The sequence below is a fragment of the Curcuma longa genome, chromosome 11 (assembly GCF_044706935.1).
Source record: "Curcuma longa cultivar G26 ecotype Majalengka, Jawa Barat chromosome 11, ITB_CL_G26_1.1, whole genome shotgun sequence".
Lineage (NCBI taxonomy): Eukaryota > Viridiplantae > Streptophyta > Magnoliopsida > Zingiberales > Zingiberaceae > Curcuma > Curcuma longa.
In genome coordinates, this window is record NC_133871.1 from 11002683 (window position 1) to 11030682 (window position 28000).

At 34.6% G+C, this 28000-nt stretch overlaps 1 protein-coding gene across 2 annotated transcripts; it reads right to left on the minus strand.

Moving 5' to 3' along the window:
- Nucleotides 1–84: 84 nt before the first annotated feature.
- On the minus strand, nt 85–27958 carry LOC141840493 (transportin MOS14). Of its 2 annotated transcripts, none has more exons than XM_074728494.1 (24): nt 27495–27958; nt 27312–27410; nt 26868–27092; nt 26662–26751; nt 26051–26134; nt 25915–25974; nt 25134–25262; nt 24778–24839; nt 24532–24588; nt 23523–23643; nt 21933–22064; nt 20914–20994; nt 17640–17753; nt 17432–17511; nt 17189–17324; nt 15702–15851; nt 13057–13142; nt 8559–8743; nt 8387–8479; nt 5418–5605; nt 5205–5316; nt 4625–4782; nt 3951–4067; nt 85–953 (listed from the first exon to the last, which is right to left on the minus strand). In XM_074728494.1, exons 1-24 carry the CDS (start codon nt 27708–27710, stop codon nt 729–731), a joined length of 3000 nt encoding a protein of 999 aa, XP_074584595.1. In that variant the 5' UTR covers nt 27711–27958; the 3' UTR covers nt 85–728. The 2 variants fall into 2 exon arrangements, with proteins under 2 accessions (XP_074584595.1, XP_074584594.1); XM_074728493.1 differs by having other exon boundaries at nt 26662–26781.
- Between the last annotated feature and the right edge of the window lie 42 nt (nt 27959–28000).

The window sequence follows — 28000 nt, forward strand, 5'->3', positions numbered from 1 at the left end:
CAATGATTCACCCCTTTCCCCTCTAGACAAAATGAACCAGAACTAAATTAAATTTATCATAAATGAGCATTGATCCTCCCCAAAAACAACATCAAGTAAATAAATGTAACTGCAAAAGCGTGTTGGATGTATACAAGTGGAATATGATGCAAGAAATTATAGTGATGAAAGATTTTCAAAGAATACGAGATTCTATATCTGGGAGACTATCCGTTCCCCATGGCAGTTATTTGAAACTCTTTACAAATACAAACACCATCGAGGTGTCCACGAAAAATAAAGGAAACTAAAATTACAGGACTTAACATGGCATTTGTTACATCATCTGACAAATTTAAAAATCATCTCAAAATCCATTAGAGTTCCCTTCATACCGATGCATTATTCTCTTTACTGTTACGTGATGTTGAATCTTTGGCATCCAGTTCTGGAGTAGCAATACCACTCAGAATATGGAACGCTTTATCGCCACTTGAGCTAAACTAATCTTGTGGAGTTTTGAAAAATCCCAATCAGTTGGTTCAAATCTGCAACCAGTCAGATATACCTTCTGGAAATACAAGCCCCCTTTGGCAAAATCTTAGCACTAAATATCCAGTCTACAAAATCTGATTACAGATGTACCATCTGTTGAATGTCAGAATGGACCTGGCTATAATCCTCCAATTTACACTTCCCGTTTCACAGGCCACAAAAGGGCAAAAAGAATCGAAGTTTTTTGCAGTCAATTATGTAGGATTTGGAAAATTACGATGCCTGTCAGCAAAATCTCTAACGATGCGCTTGAGAGTTCTCCCCCCTTTACCCAGCATGTGGCCATGATCACTTCTGCCAGTTTTACTGGTCTTGCTCTCAATATAATCTGAGGCTGCACTAGACAGGGCCTTCAGCCATAATGGTACAATACTTTCTACCTCACCTTGCTTCAGATATTCTGAAGGGAGAAACTGCACCTATTTGCATGAAAAATGGAAATCAAAATGGTAAAGTTTGTAATCAGATGTATGGACAAAATGATGCTGTGCTCCTATCAAGTAGAAGACAATACTGAAAGCATTTTAAATAACAATCAAAAGAGCCCTAAGCTAGAAAAAAGGACAGTAAAAGACCAGGCAAATTAACAGAATAGGAAAACACCAAATACATAGACTAGCCTTTTCAGACAACATAATGTTACTCTTTGCATAATGCTGCCAAATGCTGGAAACGCAATAGTACGGGTTTTTATTTTTTTGGAAAAATCATACTAGGATTAAAATGACATTTCGGACAAATTAGTTAATACATTTCTTGAATTACAGGATTTACCATCTTTCAATTTTACTAATTTTATTCATAAATTTAACTATTGAAACAATTCTATCCTTGAGTCAAATCCTTATTATCTTCAATTCACACTGATGTGATGGACTAAGTTGTTATGTAGGACGTCAAATTATTCAAGAAAATTTAACAAAAATGAAATCCAGTGGAGTGGTGGTCTCAATGATATGATAGATGTCATTCAACTTTATCAACAAGCCATATTATATATCAACTAAGCTTACCACATCAACATTCAATAAGCCGTCTGATAATCAACTCTACGTACCACAAAAACATGTTAACTTCAAGTCGACAATTCTTTCTCAGTGACCAACCACGTGAAAGACTAATTTATCATTTCCACTTTTACTTGAGGCTCTAATGCAATTGGAGGCCAACTTTTGTCATAGTCTCGGAGTGCAATTAAGCATGGTAAGTTGGTTGTTGAATTTTAGGGAGGATTGCTGCATCTTATGTGCTAGTGAGACACAATATTTTCTCTAAAGAGAGTCATCTAGCCAGCACTTTAACTAGATAACATCTAACTTTATTCTAGTTTCTTTTACCTATGCTTATAAATATTATTTTGCATTGGTTAGCTCTTCATTTTGAATATTGGGTTTAGTTTTTTCTGCTAAATTTTCCTAAATCTGTTTCTAGTAATCCATGGTATGACTCAACCTATATTATGGAAGTAGTAGTATGAATTAAAGGAGGATTAGACCATATCTCAACATCTTTTATTGAATTACAATCATTGTGTTAAAGGCAACCGCCTAGGCAGTTTCGGCAAGAGCATTTCACCTGATTGCTAGATGGTCCTTGTTAGGTAACTCTTTTAAAAGTAGGACAGAGAGACCATCTAGGGAGCCTAGGCAATCTACCTAGAAGGCACAGATGGGTCTAAGGCAAATGAAATAAAACAAAATAAAATTTATAAGTTGCTAATTCATTTGATATCAGAAAACAATCCTAGTTCTCCCCATTAGCCCACATAACTCCCCTCTTCATTTGAGACTCTCATGTGATTGCTATCTTGCTTTTTTTTTTAAACCGATGTTGGTGTCCTACACTAAATTTTGATCACCGACCTTTTTTATTCTCTACCCTAGATGAGTTCTCTCTTCACTTTGTCTCTTTTCCAAATTTTACAATTAGTTTTCTTGGTTGCAATGTCAAATTAAATTGTTGTATTCTGTATTACTTGTTCATTAAAAATTCACACATGAACATTAGTCATTCTTAATTTACCATATCTCTTTTCTATTTTGATATTATTTTAATGAGAATTGCTTAGGCCAACTGCCTAGGCACTAGGCAATAGACCCACTTACTGCTTAGAACCACCTTTTAATGCCTTGTGCGCAATCAGGTGATTCAGATTCCTTGGGTCACCTTAGCTCCATTGTAAAGGGTCTCAATGCCACCAATCGCATAGTCTGATCACATAGATGTTACGAGATCCCACTTCATCCATTCTATTTGATTGTGAGTTCCCTCAATCCAAACTGCAATTGTGTGAATGTGAAGTCTTTCCACCATGGGTTTGAGAATAGAGTGGAATCTGCTACTTGATAACTCCTTACTATTGATCAAGAACACTAGACCTAACACTACAACCGTGGTATAATCTCATTCTGACCAAAACCTACTGAGCCTGTTCAATTCTGCTAAACCATTAACCATAACTCCTACTCACACTTCTCTACATCAATAATGATTTAGAATTTCCCAGTGACAAGTTTGACATTGCATCCTCCTATTTTCTCATCTTCCCCTTCTTTCTCTTCCTACGCCAGGTTGGTCCCGTCATTGCTGAACAATGCAAACTGCATTTTTAGAAAAGCTTATGGGATATTCAAACTAGCTGTCAGAAAATTGGATTGATCCCAACCATTCAAATTCAACATATCCATTCAGATTTGTCAAATTAGTCCAGATTTATATCACTTTAGCCCAAATGCAAAAGGTCATGAAAAGATTTCTTCCAAGATAAAATTTGGATTTTTTTTTTCAAAAAAAAAAAGGTATTTTTGCCAATTTGATAGGCCTTGCTGGATGGCTACTTCAAATCTAAATACATTTAATAAATCCAGACAGATTCAATCAACTAGGATGGACATGTGAAATATGGACAAACTAATAAATTAATAGGCTAGAGCTCGACTAGATAGCTTTTCACTCCAGATCTGATAAGTCGTAACTATACCCATAGATGAGGAGCGTCAAGCATAATAAAAGTATAGATAAAGATTTCCCTAGGAGTTCAAGCTCTTGAAATAAATCTACTGGACTTAATAAAGGCAACAACTCTTCCATGATGCTACCAGATTTTGCATGTGCAATAACCTCACGTCACCAGTATGTCTGTTTGGCATTTTTTTACTAGTTATGAAGTCATCAGCCAATGGCTCAATGGTCATTAATATTCATAGCCTTATGAACCAGGCCAAATAGTAAAGATTTATGCTAGTCCAATTAACATAGGGAGCTAGGGAAAGGGGAGGACTTGCAGCCAGACCCCATGGGCTGATGAATCCCTGTCCATTAATCAGAAATTTCCAGAAACAAAGAAGTATTTTAAACTACTAACAAGCAAATGCTCAGAGATAAATGTATGTATATGGAAAGAGAAAGTGGATTACTGCTGACTGCAACCAACCACAGAGAGTCTCCCAACAAAGAACTGCTTTCCATGCACTTTTCCCGCAGAGACTGCAAAATGCTGCTAATTGCTGCAAAATTGTTGCAGACTTGTGTACCTGAAAAATGTATCAAAGTCATATAAATCCCAATAGGTTAGACATAGATTATAGTTGAAGCAAGATCGAACTATGGGCCATATCAAGCATGTTGGAGATTCAAATGCTTATCAAACTACTATTAACAGAGGGCTACAAAGGATGCAGGTTCTGTAATTCTACAGACTAAATGGCAGAAGAAATTCCTAGACATTATTTCATCTTCTACGTTTTCTTACTGCTATATTTGAATGATATGGCATTCTTGATACCAGGTCATCTAGGAGAGCAGCTATGCCTTTTATCAAAAAAAAATTGCAAAAAGTATATACAAGAAGATAGGTTAAGTAACAATTAAGGCATATGAATGAAGCAATATATTCACAAATATTCCATCTTTGAGAAGTTCAGTAGTCTAAACTCTGAACAAGAGAATCAAACACAACCTCAGCATTCCATACTTGCTTATATTAGATATCAACCACTACTTTCTCATGAACAATTTGATAGTCAAAAAACCAGCACAACAATTAGTTCCCACTGTAAAATGTAGCAATGCAGTGACTATGTATACTTACCCTAGACATTGCTGACACACCAAGAAGAGCATACACAACATTAGATACAAGACCTTCCCCATTTTGTGATAATATATGAATTACTACTGCATGTAATGATACTTCTGTCATACAAGCCAAAGATGCCAACAAAGATATGAAGCTGACCTCCAAGAAACCTGCAATAAGTTGTGCTTCAGAGAGCTGTACTATTTTCTTCAAGAGAAAAAAAGGATATGGAATTTTCAGAAGTTGAATGTTGCCAGTTAGAATTGTCGTTTACAGTGTTTGCACAGTAAAAAAAGAAAACTAGAAATTAAAGGAAAACAAATTGCAAATACTCAGTCTTTTTTAAAGGATTCACTTACTAATTTTTTCTTCAAGAAATTGCTTATAAATGCATGTGAAATGAGGTCAACTATATTCACATCATCTAGAATTCAAGAGGACAAACTATAAAGAAAGCATGGCACTTTCATGCTGGCAGCAAGAAATAAATTGAATGAACTATAAAAGTGGCTATTATGCATATGGTTAAAGAAAATGAGAAAGAAATATGATAGTTTAGTTTGCACATAGAAGAGTCTATAGTCCCACTCACTGGACAAGTATGACATTGCAGCAAATGCTGCCCCACGATGCATGGCTGTGGAACATATTGCAGCCTTTTGGAATGACAATTCAAGTAGTGGCCCAGATGCAGCAACAACATCCTGAGATAAAATCAATAAGCAAAGGATCTTTTGTCTGCTTATTTAAAAAAATTTTGCAACTAAATGACTACATTCTGCTGTTAATCAGACAGATGGAAGACCTTGGGACAGCAGTGTACAAATGTTGATGCGAAGTTATTGTAAGCTTCAACCAAGTCAGGTTCTTGGTCACATATGTAAGAAGAATTGAGAGCTGTTATTGATGATGCCGAGGTGAATCTCTCAAATGTGCTAATGCAAATTGGTCCATATTCTTCTATATTACCAAATTCTTCAATAACAACAGTTGCTGAGATTTCATTTATGAAAAACAGAGAATCAAATATAGGAAAACGGATAAATAAACACTTTACTACCACAAAAATAAATAAATAACTATTAATAACCATTCAAAAGAGATTCTGATTTGAAAACTTTTCCTAATTTAAATTGGAGAATTCAGTTCTTAACATAAGTAGCACAATGAGATTATGAAGATAATGAAACTTCATCCAATAGTATCATGGCAAGAAAGATCCAGTACCAATTTTATTTAAAATCCAAAAAGGACCTAAAGAAAACCATAACAATATCACAATAGTTCTTTAGTGACTCACAAAATATGACAGCCCCATGAATTCTTTTTGTGCTTAAGTTATATCCCTACATTTTGTATTGGTGGATATAGGAAAGCAAGACAACTCAAGAATGCTAAAGATTTTAGTCTCAGAAACAGAATAAGCAAAAAGAAAATAAGTGAAAGGAACAGAAGATGGCACAAATGCCAAAGGGGAATTCTTTTTTATCAACAACCAACAAGATGTCATGTAGAGATCTAAAAATGCATGAAGTCGACTTTTCATGCCAACATTCAGAATGATGTCATATCATGAAAGAATTTGAAGTTTTTATTCCAATATCATGAGAAAACTGCACGGCAGAAGGAAATCTAGGACTCCCTTAATCCACATTAGAAAGTATGAATACTTTTGAAAGACAGCTTTTTTGACCAACAATACATACTTTCCTAGATAAATATGTAGATTAGTGCCAGTTATTTGCAGCTTAGTTATCAACAAGAAAGGAGACAAAAGTAAACTCATGAAACAGACCTTTAATTACTGCTCCATTTCACTGTTTCCACAAAATCTGAAATTAAAAATCACCATAGACCTGTTTCTTGGTTGTTCTAGTTGAGAGGGATAAAGTAGTGTATTATTGCATATAAATAGAACTATATTTGTAGCCCTTAAACATAATTAATTCTATCTAAAACCTAGGCATAAGACAAGGTATATCTTAAACTAGTTTACAATAATATCTGTCAGATGCTCCTCCTAAAATTGGAACATACATATTATCTGTGCCAATTTTGTTACATAAACTAGAAAAAGTCTCAAAATAGACACCATTTTGAAGCATGAGGTGGGAGGCAAGGAAGTAGTCACCAGCAAGCTTTAAAATTTCGAACCGCCTCGAAGTTTCAATATATGATCAGAACAATATGGTTTTAGCACCATATCTTATCGTGCCGATACAGTTTTAGTACTGTTTTAAATACAAAATATGTTGACTAAAAAAGATTTTTTTTTATTAATATTTGATTGTTATAGATGCTTACTATTGAATTATATTTGAGATGTTGAATATTGAATTCAAATTTAAATATTATCAGGCGAAATGTTTGATGCCTATTGAATAAAAATCGATTTAGGTTTAGCTGAAGTCCACCAAGTAGACATGACAAGATTAATTATGTTTAAACTGGATTTAATTTAAATTTATTTTGATCAAGTTAAAATTAACCCAAATTTATATATAAAATAATTTAACTCATCAGTAGTTGTATATTTTAGGTTAGAAATTATATTATATTAATTTTTTTATCTTCCCTAACAATCTGTCTCCTCCATCTTTAAAGATGTTTTTTTTTCTTTCTATTTTCCTTGTGGATGGATGAAGGAGAAAAAATAATTACTCATCCTTGAAGAGGTTAAGAGTTTTCTTTCTCTACCTACTCTCGTGGATGGATGAAAGAGGAAAAAATTAATAGAGAGGAAAGAATTAATTGTGAAACGAATTTAAAAAGGTTGGAAAAGAGGGAAGAAAAGAATAAAGGAAAGAAAAAAATAAAAAAACTCGACACGACAGGTTGCAGTGGCTTGCCATTGTGAAAAAATTAATAGAGGGGAAGTAATTAATCGTGGAAAAAAAAGATGGAAATAGGAGGAAAAGGAAAAGGAAAGAAAAACGGATGGTCGCAATGGCTTGCCGCCTCCGCGACATTGCTAAGGCTGCCACAAGATCTCGATGGCCTCACTTGGCCGCGAAGCCTCCACTAGTTGTTGTTGCTCGCGGATTTGAGCTTGACGTTGAAAGGTTTTAGTGTCAATTGGAAGGCGGAACAATAAATGCCACTTATGCCAACCGACACAACTTGACATCTTATTTCTTGGTCACCAATGAAAAAGAAGTTGGGAGTCCCAAATAGATTCCATGGATCTGAAAAATCTCTTGGATCCCATTGGAAAGATTGGAGGTTGGACACATGGTCCCAAGGAGGAAAGCTAAGTTGTGACAAGATGATGATCCATCAAAGTATTCTTGCCCAACATTTAATTTAGAGGGGGTGTTGTGGTAGATAGAGGAGGATCGCCAAAAGATAAAAAAATGGAGAAAAGGGAAAGGTTGAAGAGGAAAGAAAACTAGGGTTTATGTAAGAAGGGAATACAAAAAGGAAAAGAATTATGATTTTGACAGTGATACTAGAAGAGGAGGCAGCATCATCATCTTAACCTTGGCCTCTGCCTTGGGTGATTGAAAAAGGAAAAATAACCCTGAAAGAGAAACTAGCACTAATTCAAAACTAAGAGGGATGAAATATTATATTATTGCATAGAGTTACAAGTCATATATAGCCCATAAACATAATAACTTCTATATAAAACCTAGGAAAAAGACTAGGTAGTAGGTGTGCCTTGGACTAAATTACATCTAATATTTTAATCTAGCATTTTTTTCTTAACAACAAATAGTGTTTCCTTACACAATGATGCATGTTGATCAGAAAAAATAAATCTGTATCACGCACCTGTTCTTATGTAGCAGTCGTGAGTTTGGAACAATAGAAAATTTGTAGATAAGCAATCTAAAATTTTGGGGAGTAGTATCAAAAAATGTTGACCTGCAACCAATGTTGGGATTCTGTAACTATATGGAAGTCTTCCACACAAATATTTCTAAGCAGGCACATGTATGATTACCTGAAGATTGCACAGCTAGAGTAAGTGATCGACAGGCTGCTGCAGATAAACCAGCATTTTCCATGTGGGCTGACCCAAAAAGTTTTTCTAGAAGTGGCCAAAATACTCCAAGAAGAACCAAAATTGTATCATCCTCAACTTGATCGGCTGCAGGAGTCACTAGATGACCAAGAACAGATCCTATCCTGAACATTTCTGTATTTCATCAAGGCAAAGTGGAGACTGAAATAACATATAGCTAATAGCTTAATAGACCAACATTTCATTTAATCTTTAACCAGACTATATACAGATACATTTAAACCAAGTGGTCATTTATTGCACAAAAATTACATCTGGATTTTGGTTTTGTTAGATCGGCAAAAATTATTATGAACGATTAACCAAGGTAATCCCCTCTACCTTAATATAGATTACTATTGATATTCATTTTTTACATTTGCACCCCTCCGGTTGATATACTTATAAATGATCCCTATTTAATTTAGGGTTAACGGTTATATCTAGCATAAAGTTTTGATGTTTTTACGAATCTAGGATCAATGTAAATTTTAATGAATTTATACACGTACTCCAGGTTTGAAACAAATCTGGCACATCAACAATTTAACGCATTACAGAAAACTAATCAATTTTTATTGTCGAGAAAAAATATACCAAAAATCAATTTTTATTGTTTAAAAATTCTTATAAAAATGTTATATAATGTGTTAAAAAAATTATATAATGCGTTAAACTAATAATAGAGGATAATTTATAAGAAATATACACTTGATGGATCTAGGAGACAATTTGACTTACTAGATGACAATAGATGATCAAAACAAGTGCACATAACCACGTGGAGTTAAAGTGGAGAGCACCACGATGAAAAAGAATGGTAAAGGGAATTTGACCATAAACAATTAAAGAAGGCAACATGTAATTTATGACGTAGAACATAATGAGAATGTTTCTTCCTAAAACTCAAGAGAAACTTTTATATAAAGCAATAATGTATGAGAGTTTTCTCAACTAAATACCAACTTTTTTCTTTCAACGACATTATTTTGATAAGGAGTATATGCATGCAAAGATTGATAATGGATAAATTGATTAGATAGAAAAAACTGCAAGCTAATTAGAGAAAATTTCAAAAAAGTTCAAGATGCTCAACAAGGGACACTTCATTCTAGAATAGTTATCTATCTAAATAACAAAGCATTTGAATTCACATTTTGAACTGATGTGGCGGAAATCTGTTACCTCCACGCGTTATGCAGGGTAAAGTCATAAAGTCAGTTTATCTTTAAGATTAGAAAATCCTAAGACTGTTTCATCTAGAGAACAAGAAAAATATCTTGGAAGACATGAACAATTAGAACACATATATCAAAACAGAAGCATGTATCCCAGAACATTTCCTAAACGGACATTGATGTTTCGGAGATCAACTCTATAAAAGGTTGCCCCTACCCATAGGTATAGTTATGCTCACACAAAATCCTAACTTGAGCGTCGGAGTGGTTTGCCGGGATCAATCCCCAGTGTAATTTCAACTCTCTTTTTTGAGTGATTTTAGGTCTCTTCATCTCTCCCGACGACTATCTCTAAGGAGCGTGTACGTTTGCCCATTCGTTGGCCGGTAGCTTGATCATCCACGATATTTGACTGGAACATGAACATATCTTACTTGGATCCTAAATATCAGAATGCAACGAGAAGGGTGTAGAGAGACTTGTGGGCATCATTAGGAAATGAGGACCCTAATTACTTACCTAATTGACAAGGCTCACACTCTAAAGTCAAGAGATTTGACAAACTAGGAATCATTTTTTGTAGCTTTTGTAAGCTATGATAACCTAGGCAACTAGGGATTTGAAATAGAGAAGAATCAGCTACTAGAGCAAATGAGTGTCTAGCCATTGCCAACTGATATAATCCTTGAGGCTCGTTCCCTGTACCAATCTCTTTTTCTCATAGTTATATATACTATCCCACTTAAACCGGTAGAAAGAACAAAACCAAATATTTCTCAAGGTTCGGTTAGTGAAAAAAACACAAGCAAAAAACTGGTCAAACCGACTGTTTTTGTGAAAATTGGTTGGACTTTATGAAACCAGGTTGGTCCATGTCAATTTGTCATATGACTTGAAATGTAAAATTTGCACATTTTGTAATTTCAAAAAAATAATTTGGGATAAGAAAATAATTTATTCTCATATCTTAACCTATCCTAATAATAAATATATACAAAAAAATTCAAATCCTCCATTTAAATATAACAGCAATTTGATTTTTCTAAATTTTGTATCAATGAATATTTCATGTGTACTAGTAGATTAATTTTTTTTAACATTATAGGTACTGGTAATTTTTATTTCAATATAACCCTCCTCTAGTTTGATTTTTATGTACTTTTTATTATTATGCACCAAGTTATCATGTAATAAAACGGATGTGTTTCTTTGTAACATGGAATGCAGTAAGATAATTTCTTAATCTTCTTCATTATCTAAATTTATTCTTCACGATAAAATCAACAAAATTAGCAATTAAACTAGTGAATCTAAGTCAATCCAGGCAATTGACTCAGTTGAGTCAATGCAGGGTCCACATGCAGTTCAACCAATTGACCCACTGGTCCAACCATTAAACCGGAGCTCATCTGGTTTGAGTTCAAGTTCAGTTTTTATAATTATGCTTTTTCCATCCAAAATCATGAGTAGAAACAGAATCAGAAGAGCTAATGAACAATTCAGTGATTTAGTGAGTATGCTTACAAATAATAAATTAAAAGAAAATTTGGTTAAGCAAAAATGGAGTATGAGCAACTTGATCAATACCCATCACATATGAGAAAACCCATCAGCTAGAATGGTATGAAAAAAATGGGGCATTGAAGTATGATCAAAGGAAAGGGAGATGCTATAAGAAATGCTCAAAGGTTCCATAATCTAGAATCTGAGTGCTCAATCTAGTAATCTGCATCATGCAAGTGCTAGAATTACCACCATGAACTAATGATGATAAAGACTAGCAAGTACACTAAGTGGTCTTCCATTTAATGATTTATTGATACTCCTTAACTGATAAATTAATGTCTGAAGGATTGCTACTGAGAATATTATCCAAAGCAATTAGCATAAACTGACTCATTCTTCACTGCTATGGCAGTAATATTCTTCTGTATGTAAAGTAGGCTGAAGAAAGAATAAGATTAAGCCAAATTAGCAAAAGCAGCACCAGTGATGAAGAATGGAATCCAATAGACTTGAAATCTGATTTTGGTACGTAGAGAGGAAGAATAGCACTAGACCAGCAAGAATCAGATGAAAAATGTTCACGGACCTGAAGGGAAATCTGCATAGATACAACTGATCTAGAAGACTACAGATCAGGAAAAGTGGAAGAGGGAAGAAGACAACTGAAGAGGGTAGCATAAGATATGCAGTCTCCAACAAATTCTGAAGAAATCTGATGATATTTGTAAAACCCAGAATCTATTGCCAGCCTGGGAGATGAATCCATGCTAACTGCTACATGTGGCATGGGAGAAGAATTAGAGCAAATCCTGAACCTAGATAAGAATCTGCTATAGATGAGCAGAAAATCTCGCTCTATTGGAGAAAAAAATCAACATTAAACAGAGATCATATTTGAAGTGTACTGGAGGAACCATCAGGATGTGCCAATCTGATTTGGAAGCCTAAAAACTGATGCTGGAAGGAAAAAAAACTGAAGAAGGCTTTGTTCCAGGAGAAAGGCAGCTGCTCTGCAGGAGGACAAAGAAACTAATAGCACCAAAGAATCAGCAGCAAACCAGCAGAAAGATGTCTCTGCCAGCAAAAGATATTCATGGTCCCTTCTTCCTTAGAAGACCAACAAGGAAATCCCTCTGCTCACAATCACAGAAGCAGCAGGATTGGAAGAATTGCATGACGAGTCAACGGGAGTTGAGATACGTAAAGCTTCAAGCAACCTCAGTTTAAATTGAAGAAATGAGTGAGCAAGCATTTGATTCCCAAGTGCCAAGTTACACGAGGGGCAAGGGGAGACTCAATGCCATGGATCTTTACAATGTTAGATGGAAAAGAAAATATTACAGTGAATTACTCGGGATAGTACCCTACTGAAATTAACAATTTGGTCCTCCAAGTTTTATCAGAGCTACTAAAACGTAAAATAAAACCAGTTGAAAACAGAGATTTGACTGGTAAAATAGAGGTGGATAAAAATTTGCGATAGGTTCTAACAGAACGAGCTGGCTTGAGAACTTGGGAACCAGTCTTCCATCAATTTGACACAACAATGAATTAGGTAATCAAGTCAAATATCAGTATACATCTCTTAGTGGCATAGCAAACAATACCTATGATTAGGCTCTCCTAGACAATTCAGAGGGTCAATATTGGACTTGAGTTTAAAATAATTTTATCCTACAAAGGAGCAAATATCCACAATATAATAGAGTTAGAAAATAAAATATAAAACATAAAACATCTTAAATGGAACCAACCTATATAAACCCCTCACAGCATAACTCAAAGACTGTGCATAAGCAGAAGGATTGTGCTTCAGAAGTTGCTGACTATCGGCATCTACCTGAATGGAAACAAATATGTCAAAACTGCATGAGCAATCAAAGTATGTAAATTCAGATGGCAACATTGCATAATTAATTTATGTAGTTTACATAAAAATAAAAGAGAAACTGCCATGATCTAGTTTTAAACTTTTCACTGACTCTCCCTTTCTTGTTAGGCATGAACGCTTTTATCATTAATAATTATATATTTAACTTTTTGCACTTGTATCAATTGTGGCAAAGCGATATCACATCTTATCCTTTTTTGTTAATTCATGTTAACCTTGTCATCCAATCCAGTTCATTTTCTAGCCTATCAGATTCATATTAATACTCAGTGTCACATATATAGACCATGTCAAAAGATCACTAGGCAGCCTAACAAGAATAAGGTTTATTTGGTGTTAGATGTTTGAAATTATTCCAGCAAATTAAAGAGGGTGGATTTTTTTGATGGGAAAAGATAGTAGCTATCATTTGATATGCTAATAAAATCAGTTAGAAGGTACAAGACAAAGTCATCTTCACAAATGAAGAACTTGGTTGTTCTCAAGTACAACAAAGTTTCTTGAATAAATAAAATATATTCAGTTGTCATCATGATACTAATCAAGATGTTTTTGCCCAAAGTATTTAAGGTTTTCTAAGTAGATCTCCATTGAGCTCAATGCCCCAACATCACTACTACAAGTCTAATCAATAAAAATTATATTACCTAGAATTTTCTTTGATATCCTTTTACCCTTTGCCCCTTCGTATCTTCTACTCTAATCAATATAATTCATCTAATCTACAAAATCAATTGCTACCTTTCAATATGCTCACACTGTAGCAATCTATTTTCTCTAGTTTAACATTAGTTGAAAATTCACCTAAGTGCTTTTGAATATCAATATTATTAATCCTTCCACATCTATAGTAGCATTTTCATGTCTACTACATTAAGATGTTTTTGCATGTTATCCACCACTCTCCAATCAATAAAGAATGGTGAGTAATACTACAGGTATCTAATTTTCAGCTTAGCTCAAGGAACACACACAGCTTACACAAACGTCCAACGATCTTAATTTCAACCACCCAATCTTTGTCCTATTAATGAGACCTTCCTTAAGTAAATTCAAGATATCTAAAACCATTATCAACATGAAATCCATGCTCGTCCATCTTAATTATTTTCTCAATTTATTTTTCCATAACTGAAATTAATTATCTTATATATTCAGACTAGTTTTACTTAACATAAAATCTTGAGCTTCTAAATTTTTATCTTTGAAGATTAGAAATGAAGATTTTACCATGAATATCCTCAGAGAATTCATCCGATACTACCATAAAAAGTTAAGAACTTACAACTCTCCTGTGATCTAAACCTGTGATTAAAGAAGTAATTTAAAACCCTCTCAATAACTCTAACATTAATAATGCCATTATCATGCGTTCTATTTCTCACCAAATACAATTACTATTTCTTCTAAAGGTTCAAGATAATAATTTTCTAGGGACTAATCATATGTATTTGCAAAATCAATAAAAATCATATGCAAATCTTCTTGATTTTTTTGTGCTTTTGAATTAGTTATCTTGCATGTAAAAAATCTTTGATATTCTAAACAGAAAAAACAAAAATAATTGTTTCATCTTTTTTTCTCTCTGAATAATTCTTCCTCAAAGTTGTATCCAATACTCGTCTCAAAGTTGGATGGCATGACTCATTGAATTAATCTCCCTGCAGTAGATAATAATTGAATATCACTTCTTTTCTCATAAACTGATAATAAAAAGATTTGTCTTTATTCCTCAGGCATCTCGTTTCTTAAACTTCAATTGAATACCATGATTCCTAAGCTCTTTCAATCTTTCAAGAGGAATATCATCTTAAACTACAGTTTTACTTTCCATAAGTTTCTTTAGAACTTCTTTAATCTCATTTGATCCAACATTTCAAATATATCAATGATTCCTAAGCCTTCTGTAATCTCCAATCTTCAAAGCTAGATCTGTAGCGTAATTAAAAATGTGCAAAAATAATTTCATTCTCATCTTTCCTTAATTACATCATAAACAACAAACATTTTGGTTTTCATCTTTTATGCATCAAATATCACGTAAATTACTATATCTTTAACTAGAATCAACAATCTAATAAATATCTTTCCCCTTTTTCTTATTTCCTAGATCATGATATAACTTATGTTTTAAAGTTTGCTATGCTTATAACATCTATACCTAAAATTTAACAACTACATAACATTTCTTCTCTATGAACATAAACTCATAAATACTTGGAAAACTATTTTTAGTCTTGAAATTTTCAAGAGCCAGAAGTTTCAAGGAGACACAAAAATGGACAATGAAAATTTCCCCTATAAGAGCATATTGAGCATTCGTCCAAATCAATTTCTGCATCTAAATCTTTTCTTGATTTTTGCTAAATTGAACCATTGTATCTTCAGGCATAAGGAACAAGATAATACAACCATAGTCCATTTGCAAAACCTATTTTTAATTAACACATGCTGGGGAGAGGAATGCCTGAAACAAGCTGCGGAAATAATGCAAGCTAAAAAACATACAAGTTTCTCAATGGCTTTGTAGCTAGAAGAAAGTAATCTAGACAGTGAACTCTTCTTCAGCTCCTTGTTAAGAATTGTATTGAGTGTAAGAGTTACTGCACTAACAATTTCCTCTTCCTCTTCATATGAAAGATTTCGTTTCTCCAAGTCCTAGATATGAAAAGAAGTTACACAAAACAAATAACCAATCAATATCAATTTCTGAAGAAAACACCAAGATATTGCCCAAATACATAAAAATTTTAAAAATAGAAATCTTCCAAACATCTTCCAATATTTTAGATAAACAATGTCGGTTGTTTACAAGACAGATGGTCTCCCCCTTCTGAAATCTTCATAAAGGCTTTAGGAGGATGGTTTCATCAATACATGTACAACTATGGAAGTGATATTTCAGCATCTTTACAGTCCTACAATTTGTCAATGGTGCTATCTATTTAGAAGATATGAGTACTTTTTAGATAATTGGTGAGCCATAAACCAAAAATCCTTGACAAGCACACACAAAAGTTTCTTCCACACATATACGTTTGTGGACCAAAGCTCTTACTCAATGTCTTTAACTCAAGCATCTGCGATCATCCAGTTACAAAGAATGAAGGTGGAAAAGTTTTCCAGTTTGAATAAATACCAATAAACTATATCAAGTTATAATGCCACAATTGGCAAAATAAATCGTTTCCTACTATCAAGTTCTGGGGATTGACAAAATAAATTGTTTCCTGCTATCAAGTTCTAATTTGAAATATTCTAATATATGCAAAGATCAGTAAAAGTGTAACTTTTGTGCCTTAAAAGATTTTAAACTCATCGGAAATTGCAGTAAAATAATAGCATCTCATCATTTCATACTCATTTAGAGGAAAAAAAAACAGGATCTGTCCGTATAGCACATTCTTACATTGCCACTGTAGCCAATTTTCATGTGAAAGGAATATAACATAGATACATTCAGATCATGCAGAACCCTAGTATATGGTACTACTATAAAATTAAAACGATAAATCTTTCACTGCAGAGAACAAGATGGGCATTCAACATCTACAATCAAATACTGATAAAGAACTTAAACTTAATGGTGGAAAAAACTATTCAAACAAATTCCATAATGTAAAACAGTGAATACTAGAGATAGATTCGAGGTTTCTTGGCAATATGGCCCGAACTAGCAATAGCGGATGTTAATTCAGTTACAACTTACAATTATTTCTCAACAAGGATGGTAATCTAGATTCGAGGTTTCTTGGCAATATGGCCCGAACTAGCAATAGCGGATGTTAATTCAGTTACAACTTACAATCATTTCTGAACAAGGATGGTAATCCTCATTGCTTATTATCAAAACACTGCATAGTGGGATGAATACATACTTTTTTGGCTGCAGACAGATATCAGCATCAGACAAAAATTTCAAGCTATAGATCATGCAGTTTCTTGTTGCACCTTAAATTGCATGTATTACACCTATATCTATAGTATTTTGTTACCTCGCCTATCCAGATCAAAACTTCAAGATTTTGTAGATCCTGCATAACTGCTGAAGCATCTTCACAAAGTTTACGCAATGCTGAGGAACAAGCATTTGAAGAAATTGTTTTTTGAATCCCCGATGCACAAAATAGACTGAAAAAAAATTATTAGAAAATAGATGTTGCGATTATGAGATTATGAGAACTAAGTAAAGCTGCAATCCTGATTGTTCTCAAATAGATATAGTATAAGATACTAACAGCAGTACTCTGATGTTGGCTGAGGTAGAGGATATCCACTTAGAGTAGGAACCTACAACCTCTGCTACAGCTTTGTACACCTACCTAGGTACAAGATACATTAGTGCTCTGTACAATATGTGTCACATGAAAAGAATGATAAATAGAATTATAGATAACGCAATGGAAGAAAAAGGTTTTTCCTAGGCAGTTTGAGAGTAAATCTTACAAAGAAAAAAAAGTCATCATGCCCATCGGATGCTTTACTTGATAGAACAGATACCAGCTGCATTACCATTGAGAAGTCAATTGAATCTCTACCTCGGAGAACCGTGTCTGCAACCTGATATAAGATGGGAATGATCTATGTGCCAGCATAACTTAATATGGGCTCCATATAACAGAGCTATATACTGCAAAAAGTGATTGTTTTTTAGTAGTTCTACAACACATTCACAAAAAAAGGACAATATGGTGCAAGAAGCTCCCGCAGATGTAGAGTCCCAGGAAGGATCTATTGTACGTAATCATACTCTGCTTTGCAAGAGGCTGTTTTCAAGACTCAAACCCGTGATCTTCATATCACATGGCAATAATTTTACTATTGCGCCGAGACTCCCCTTCTCTACAACACATTCATAAGAAACTAGAAAAAGCAAATACTGCATAAATGCTGAAAAGACAGGCACATACTATTCTATGGCCAGCATTCAAAATTATCACCTCCTTCCCCTCCAACTCCACCATCTACCACCTCCGTAACGTCCACACCTCCTATTACTTCTTCCACTTCACCATTCACATTCCCATTTCCTACCTAGATGGATCTCAACTCACTCTTCTCTACATGACAATTGTATCCACCATTTGCCTAATTCCTCACCTGAAGCAACTCACACATCCTTGTCATTGTCGGCATCAGTGCCCTAGCTCCCTACCTCATTGCTGCCGACTACATTGTCCAACCTAGCATCAAAAGGGTCATCATCTGGAATCAAAGCCCATATATAGCTTGAATCTTGGTTGATAAGAGGAGTCCTCCAATGGGGTGATTGCCCTAGGGAACATAATGACTTGCACCGCAAGCTCCAATATTCTGATCATGCAAGGAGGGAAACTCAAGCCTAAGACACATATGGGGATCATACATCCTACGATGAGGGAGTATGGCAATGGTGCATTGATCGAGGAAGGGCGTTTGTGGATTTTAAGGTGATGACAAGGTCGACTCAATACTTTTTAAGGCCCTAGGTAGAAAATAGTTGGGGCCTTAATAATTTTTTTAACAATAAATATTAAGTTTTAAAAAATAGTGTTTATATAAAATATTTAATTTTATTAGTAAAATTTAAAAGAATGGCTCGGTGCATTGTAAAAGATTATTTTCGCAACTAAAAGTTGTGACCACTAATCACACAGCAATAACTTTATCATTGCATCAAATTTGACTTCTTTATTAGTAAAATTGAAGAAAAAAAATCTCTTCAACTTTCAAATATAATTTGTTAAAAAAATAATATATTGCCTAATAAATATTTTTAATCAACTAAATAAAGTTAAATTTGATCAATAAATATTAAAAATACTAATTAAATTTGACAATAAATTATTATAATATTGGTTAATATACATTTTAATTGCTATTTTTTTAGTAATGAATTAACTTTGATAAATTATCAATCAAATTTATCCACCCAAAATATTTAGTTGGTAGTCTTTTCTTACATTAACGACGGATTATATAAAAGAGAGAGGGTGTGTACAATAACTTATGAAGGAGTACGACACGGGTATAAAAATGATGACGAAGGAGAAGAAAGATGGAGAAAAAAATAAAATTTTAAGAGAAATATTAAATGTGTTTTTGAACTTTTAAAAGAATTTTTATAAAAAAAATATCAATTACTAATAAATAAATATTTAAGTTTATTAGACAAACCTAACTTTGAAGGTAAATCAAACTTTGATCAATAAAAAAATAAAAATTATTGACCAAATTTTGATTAGAAAAAATTATAAATTATCAATCAAATCTAACTTTGATAGTAAAAAATTAAATTATCAGTCAAATCTAATTTTGACTAGTCAAAAATTAAAAATTATCGATCAACCCTAATTTTGATCATTAAAAAAATTACTAGTCAAATCTAACTACAATCAGTCAAAAATTAAAAATTACCCACTAAAGCTAGTAAAAAATATAAATGATCAATACTATTTAATTTTGAAATTTTGATCTGTAAAAAATTAAAAATTATCGATCAAATATAACTTCGACCCATAAAAAATAAAAAATTACTGAGCAAATCTAATTTGACTAGTCAAAATTAAAATTATCAATTATAATATAAATCTCAACTCAAATTTATTTCAACCAATAATTTTAAATAATTACCAACCAAAGTCATATGTTTTCAAAATAAATTATTAATTATATTTTATTTAATAAATATAATATATATATATAAATTTTGAAGGGCCGCAATAAAATAGGAGCCCTACCTTGAGCCGGCCCTTGGTGATGATGAAGTAGGTATGGAAGTTGATCAATTGATCCATTCGAAGGTGTTATCTTACCTATGGACATTGTCAGTATGCTAGTGGAATTGTTCAGTGGTACAACAACCGAGAGGAGCAAGAAAGAGTGAGCATGTTCATGTTTGTGGGAATGATAGTGGTCAAGCTCATTGTCATTGCTACACAATGGAAGTGAATGGAGAAGAGTTTACAAATATATTCCATATGGGCACCTTAATATTCCATATTCTAGATGTAAGATGTTGTGTGGATGTCAAATCATTTTTTAGTGGCAAATTAAGGGAAAATTAGCATATGCTTGATTTTAACATTAAATATGAACGTTGTGCTACATTAAAGGAAAAAGAAAATTTGTACTATATTTGAAAAAGTGCAAATTAATATATTAACTCTATATCAATTTAGTGTTCTTATCATTTAGTGAAGCATAATGTTCATCATTGTTATAATTTTTGAACCTTTTCCTACATCACACATCAAATAATTTTATTCTATTGACTATCCTTTAAAATTTTTGTTATCTATTTTGATATCACTAATCCTACTAATACGAAAAGGAAAATAGATTTCTGGACTGATCATATCGTTACAGATTTCATACATTATGGTTACATTGATACACACCATCAATCAACAAATGCACTCCAAGATAAAAGTCAATAGGCATAAAAATAATTGTCAAAGTTCACTTAATTGCCTATCATGACATGAATAATAAATTTACCAATGAAATAGATAATTATCATATTCCCAAAACTACTTAATTAACATATTCCGGGAACTACTACTGTGAAAAAGAAATATTCCAGTTGCAGATATTGCACTGTGCTTCTATGTCTAGGTGTATAATTACATAAATGCACAACCAAGGTAAATCAAGCAGTTGTTTTCATAATCTATTTAATTATAATTAGCATGTTATATGATCAAGGATATTGCAGTCATTTCCAAAACATATTGCTTACCACATTCAAGGCAAACATTCTAGCTTCAAGTTCTACCCAATGGACAAATGAATCAAAGGAAGCACATCCAATTGACAAAAGCTGCAACAAATAATTGTGAAAAAGTTATTGCACAAATATTAGTTTTAAAAAAAAAAGAAGAAGAAGAAGAAATGTTCAGATTTAAACATAGGTAGACATAAAGGCAATGAATGAACATTGCAATATCAGTAACTGAATTTTTATTCTAGGTATCAGTAGAAGGATTTAATTTTAATAATGCAAAATTATTTAAGATTAAAAAATTAATGGAATAGCAAAAATAGCTTTGGCAGCAAGTCTTACGGTTACATTGTGCGACTTAAGTTGACATGTGTTTTTAACATACGCAAGTAGCATGGAATACGAATCAAGGATTGAAATCTCGTGCCGTATCGGGCGATACGCACGAAAAATTTCGTTCCGCCGAGGCACCGGCACCGACACAGCGCCGGCATAGGAATTCCGGCCGAGGAATGCCTCCGGAGGCGTCGCGAGGCTCGGCGACGCCGCCGGAGGCCCCGCCTGGGGCCGGCGACGCCGCCGGAGACGCTGCCCGAGGTCGGAGACGCCGCCCGGGGCCGGCGACGCTCCGCGCGGCGCTGTCCGCAATTTTTCTTTTTAAAACTTAGGTTTAATTAAGTTTTAATAATCAATTCCTAGCTATAATTCAAAGTTATATAGTTCGGGATAATTTAAATAGACTTTATTAAAACCTATAAAATTATCAAAAAATTATTTTTAAATATTTAGATTAAATTTTTTATTTTAATTAATATATTTTATATTTTAAAAATACCGAAACTATACCAGCACAGTACGATACGGTACCGAAACTGTATCGTTCCGGTCCGGGACCGAAACTCCGGCACGGCTTGATATTTTAAACCTTGATATGAATCAATTCAAATGGCATTGGAATAGTTTAATTGGAATGGTAAACCAAACCTGACATACAGCGTGCCATCTCAACTTCCTACTGTGCAAAATAATGTTCTCACCTTCTGAACAAATGCAGCAGGACCCAGAATTTGACAGATATCAATCAAAAGTTCCTCAAGGTTCAATCTGAAGTGAACCAACCCATCAGGTATGTCTAGGCTATCACGGTTGTCTGATCCAGTATCACCAACCTAGAAGAAAGATAGCACATCCATGTTAGTCAACAGAATGAGATTATTAAAACTAGAAAAACCTTTTTATGAAAAAAAAAAATCACGCTTTGTTAGTCAACAAAATAAGATTACACAACCACCGATATTAGAAAAATATAGACACGAGCCCACATTTGTCAAACAAATATTCTTTGTGAAAAATCAAGAAGATATACACCAAAAGAATATGCTAAAATTCATATGTTTTTTATTCAAAAACCTTATCCGATAGACACTAAAGGAAGACTCATGCCAAGAATATATTATGCAATGAAAAGTAAAATGATTTAGCTAGAATTTGTCACATATTCAGATATTAAAATTAAATGTTTCATCATATCAGGTAAAAAACTGCCATTTTGTTTGATCAGCTGCATATTATCATACAAAATCACATTCAAGTAAGAAGAGACTATTCTAAATATTCATTAGGATGAAACCATGGACTTGCTATCGATCCTAAGAGGAGAAGCAATGATGATAGGCAGAATAAAAGATAGTAGTTGAGAGAAACCTAGAGTCAGGGAAAAGGATGTATACATGCGATGATAGGCAGTGTATACTAATGCTTTGGTGGTTATGCCCAGAAATGATCCCCCTGTTTCTCATGATTGTTTCTCTTACTGAATTTCTCTTGCCCAATTTCCTTGTTATTAAAAAGATGACAAGTGACCATGTTTAATCAAAAGTAGCGATAGAATAAAGAACAACATAATCCCTCCTCCAATCAGGAAATTCCTAGTACAAGCAAGGTTTAAAGAAATGAGTCTTCACCATCTGGCATTTGTCATTTTTATTGGTACATTTAATCTTTAGTTTCATGTCCATGGTCTAATAGATATTAGTGTCAATAAAGGGCAGTTCGGTGCATGAAGCATCCACCAATGCGGGTCCCAGTAAAGGGTCGGACCACATTAGGTCTATTGCATGCAACACTGCATTGCAAGAGACCATTTCCGTGACTCGAACCCGTAATCTCAAAGTCACACGGCAACAACTTTACCATCGCACCAAGACTCCTATTCAATAGATAGATATTAGTGTCGATATGGTGCAAAAAAACATATTACACTCAGACATAGAGTTCTTTTAGACATTATTTGGTTTAAATTTTTTATCACGAGCACAACTACTGTGAACTGTTTGGTGCATACTCTTTGTCAATATACTTTGACATTTGAATCATGGTTGACACATTATCTAAAATGAGTCACACACTAAAGTCAAGAGGAAGCCCTTATTTTTCTCAACTGAAATAAGAATGACATGTCCAACAAGAGATAAATTCAGTATTATCTTGCCATTGTTAATAGTACCACATGCAAAATAGTTGGTGAATTACATGATAGCAAAAGCAATGACAGAGTTGCAAGTTCTTAGCATGATTACAATTTGAACAAAAAGAGAAACAACAAAGGGGAGAAAAGGATATAAAACCTGGGCACGCAATAACACGGCATCTAGCAATGCTGAGAACACAGGGAAGAACATGTCTTCCACAGTTTTCCTATTTGCATTTTGAAAATCCACTCCCAGAAGATAATTTGCTAGGCAGCACCTGAAATTAGAAGAACATAACCATATTAAACATCTCAGTCTAGAAGAATGAACATAATTAATCATCCATCAGCAATTAACAGCATAGGGCTTATCTCAGAATTTCATATTACAACTTTTAGAAACAAAGATACTGATGATAACTATTTGGTAAATAGGTGAGATAGACTGGATCAACAATCCAGATACTAACTTCAGATGTGCAAAGACACAGAGCCCTAGACCCGTACTGCAATTAAGGCCCAATCACCTGGAAAGTGGAAACTCCTTTGGAGCTATTTTTAATGGGATTTTGGTTTTTTTTATATGGATTGGATTTTCTCGCTGTGGAAGCGTTCAATAGTCTGTTTGGAGAGCACTAAACATACGAATTTCATTGTTTTTTCCCACCAATAATGAGAGAATATTGAAAGTGCTCTTGCAAAAGCTGTGCGAGATGTCCAATGTTCATTGTGGTTTTGCTTCCATTTGGGCTTATGTTGAATCACATTAAAATATTTAGAGGCCAATGATATTGACCATTAGAAGATTGAAGCACGAGACCAAGACCAATATACCTCTACTCAGAGGTGCACAACCACATAGAATAAATATGAATTAGCTTGAGTTGAAAATTTCTGAGCCAAATCTTACATGACTTTTGTAATATACTTCTTTAGCAAACTTTTACTCAAGATTGACCTATTTACTTACAAAATCACTCTGGCATAGGGTACTCCAGAATGTTAGTCTTGGTAGTCTAAAAACAAGCATAAATAAATCACAAATCAAATGATCTAAGCTTTAATTCAATAGCAGGAGATACTCCACAGCCACTTGGAACTAGCAATGAAACTGCTTAACTTTGCAACTTCTTAGATAATAATGAAGACACATGATGCGATATTACCAGAACTGCAAGGTTGAATCTGCAATCTCCCAGTCACAGCTAGAATAAGTCACACAACTGTGATGAATGAGAAATTATCAGCAGAGGCTGACAGCGCAAAAAAAAAATGTACAATTCGCTTGATAAACGAAGATTCAAGTGCTAAGTATGCTAGGACATTCCACCTCAACGTGCACAGAGCAAATATCGGTCAAAATCAGAAGCGCATAGTAATAATATATCATCTCAAAATTATTACAATATTACCTCAAGAGTGCATCAGCAAGTGTCAGTGCCTCAGCAGTTGCTGTTGCAATAAGAGCTGGTGCCTGCTATGTGGAACAGAAATCAGTAAATAAACATTATGCTGCCCCATATATAATTCAGCATGTTGCATCAATTTATGTCCTAATCAAAATAAGAGCATATTCCTGCCTTCAGAGAATCCAGCTAGGTTCTAGATGGATTCAATAAACCAACTAGTCCACCTCATTTACAACTGATTCCAGTAAAAAGCAGTTAGGTAATGTAAAATAAGTTAATAAGTTAATCCAATAAAATGAACTTCAGTTGAAAGTAAATACAACATGTACTATTTGAATTTTAAAAAGAAAAAGACTCACAGCTTGTCCGATTTCAGACATCAAGCATGCAAGGCCACCGATTATTTTCTCATCTTTATTAAGAATAGCTGATCTCAAAAGCACATCTTTTAGATATTGTATTCTAATCAATAAGACCTGTGGTAAGTCCTGTAGAGGTCAAGAGAAGTTGAGTGGTTAAAGTCAGAATACTAGCAGCAGATGAAAGAAAAACTATAATTTGAAATCTTGTATCCATTCCATAAATTATCAAAATTTGATATTGATTGGCATTATCTCTCATGTGCAGCCTATGTTGCTCATGCTGATGAGTACAAGGTTATGTCGAGACTTGGCACACTTTGGCATGCTACAACACGTGTCAAGTACTTTTTTATATTTTATATAGCTTGTTTCCCTAAAATTTCAATTCAATTAATTATCTCATCACGAAAGACTATTATTAACTTGCCAAGTGTCCCACTTCGTGGCTAACACCTACATCGTCCAGGGTTGTCACTAATATTAGTTTTAGCTAAATCTACCAGTGTTTGTCAGCATTGACCATACGTTCACCCAAAACAGATTCTATTTGTATAAGATGAAATCATTTTTAAAAATCCAAGAGGGTAATTTGTGTAAGTTGGTAAAGTTAGGAGGGAGGGGAGATATGAAACTTTGCTTTTTTCTTTCAAACTAGAAACATGGTTTTAAAAAGCATTACATCCTAATATAGAAAAAGAATTGTAATAAATTCCAATAATCAATCTTCAAGAGAACTCAAAATTCATTGAAAAACACATAAAATGGAAAGGAGACTTACTTCATACCGACTAACAAGCTCAATTAAAACTTCAACAGCCACATCGAATGAGGATGAAACCTGTCCAAAATTATGCCTACATGTTTAAGTGAATGAGTATGCATTAGCTTACTGCGGATGGGAATGAAAAGTTAACCTGCAACGAATTGAAAACAAAGCTAAGTAGTGGATGCGTGGGTAAGGAAGCAGGTGGAATCTCTGAAAAGCATCCCACTCGTACCTGCAGTCCATAAAAATCTTTGTTACAGTGATGATAAGCAGGAAGGTAGAATGAAGAGTATATGATTTTTATAGAAACAAAATGAACAGGTAAACAAGACATGAAATGAAGAAAATAGTAGATACATCAGTTAGCATGGAGGTAGATCCAAGAAAATTAAGGAAATTATGAATGTTGCAGAATTATATAACCAGTTCACAGCATAAGTGAAACTCACATAGAGTAGAAAGCTTGTCAAAAAAAAAATGAAATGAAAGGTTAGCATATCTTCTGGGGAATATTACTAACCCTAATGACATACTTAACTAAGCAGGTAAGGAATATTCATATGTCCTTTTTAGAAGTAAGTTGGGTGAAGTCCAAATTCAAATGTTTGATGATTTGGGAGATCAACTCATAAAGAAAAACAATGTCCAATTGGCCTAACTCAGCATACTCCTGATTGTCAATCTAATTAGCAAACATCAGATAGACTCATAATGGTTGACCACAATGCAATTAAGCACGACAAAGGTGCAAGCACTCACCCAACTAAGCAAACATCGTAATACCCTCCTGTTTTTCTCTTGAAGCTTAATCTCATTGTCTAATCTTTGCTCCGACTGAAGCAAAAGGAACTGAAGAACAGTGGGAGTATGAGAGAGTAGCTGCAAAACATAGAAAGCTCATTGATGACAAGAATCTAAAACAAGAAACTGCAACTTCAACTTACTGAGTGAAGCTTTCATCAAACCTCTCGTGTGAATTGGCTTCTTTTTTCTGTGCTGATATTGCAATCCCAATTTCGGTCCTCTGCTACTTCCTCAGGGAGAACAGTAAGCATCTCTAGCACTGCAAGGTTACCATTCTGTTGAGTCTCATGCTGGTGCAAGCTGGAGAAGAGCTGGTCGATGGGCATGCTTTGGTCAATTGACCGTAGAATGAGAGCAGAAAGTGCAAGACATATCTGGGTTAGAAGCTGCAATTATCAAGAGAAGACGAAACAAATCCTTAAAGATTGCACTCTTGAATTGGACCAAAAGAATGAACGAATGACAAAACAATAATGCTTCAATTATTATGACTATCAGATCTCGAGATAACCATCAATGGAGCAAATCCACAAACAGTTTGGAGACGGCCAGCACAAATGGACATCTGTTGAGGATCAAGGTGCAATACGTGTCTTCTTGCGTACCTGTGCGGGTCCCGAGCAGAAGCGTTGCGCAGAGAGAATAAGTGCGTTGAGCAAGGCGTCTTTGGCAGCCAACTGCAAGTAATAGCCTTCATTTTGAACCTAGGAAACAAGGGCATCGTCATCAGGATCACACCTTCGACGCGAGAAGGGGAGTGGAGGAGTTGAAAGTTCATGCAGAGGCACCTTGCGGCGAAGTATTTGGGCAGCGAAGAACTCGACCTCGAAGTCAGAGGGGACGGCGGCGGAGGTGAGAATGGAGGCAGCGACCTCCCAGGCAGAGTCGGACTGCTGGAACTGGACCAGCCATTGGTTGGCCGCCACCCGGTTGCAGGACTCCCCGTCGTGGTTGAGGACGTGCACTGCCTGGGCCACCTTCCTCTGCAGCTCGCCGCTGCTCATCGTCGAGGGGATCCGGCGGCAGTGACGGAACAAGCCGTAGGGAAGGCCGTAGCTCCCGGATTCGTCCTCCCGCTGCCAAATTGTATCAGGGATTGCAAGGGAAGGGGAGAGATGATGGGGAAAGGATCGGACGGTTGGGGATCGGAGACTTTGCTGACAGCGGAGGCGGGAGAGAGAGAGAGAGAGAGCCCCCGTTCTCTGGCATCCAAGGGTTTTGATCAAGCTTCTTGTCGCCTCGCCCGATTGGGGCTTTTCTTCCGCCCTTTTACTCCTATGCGTTGATCGGGCGC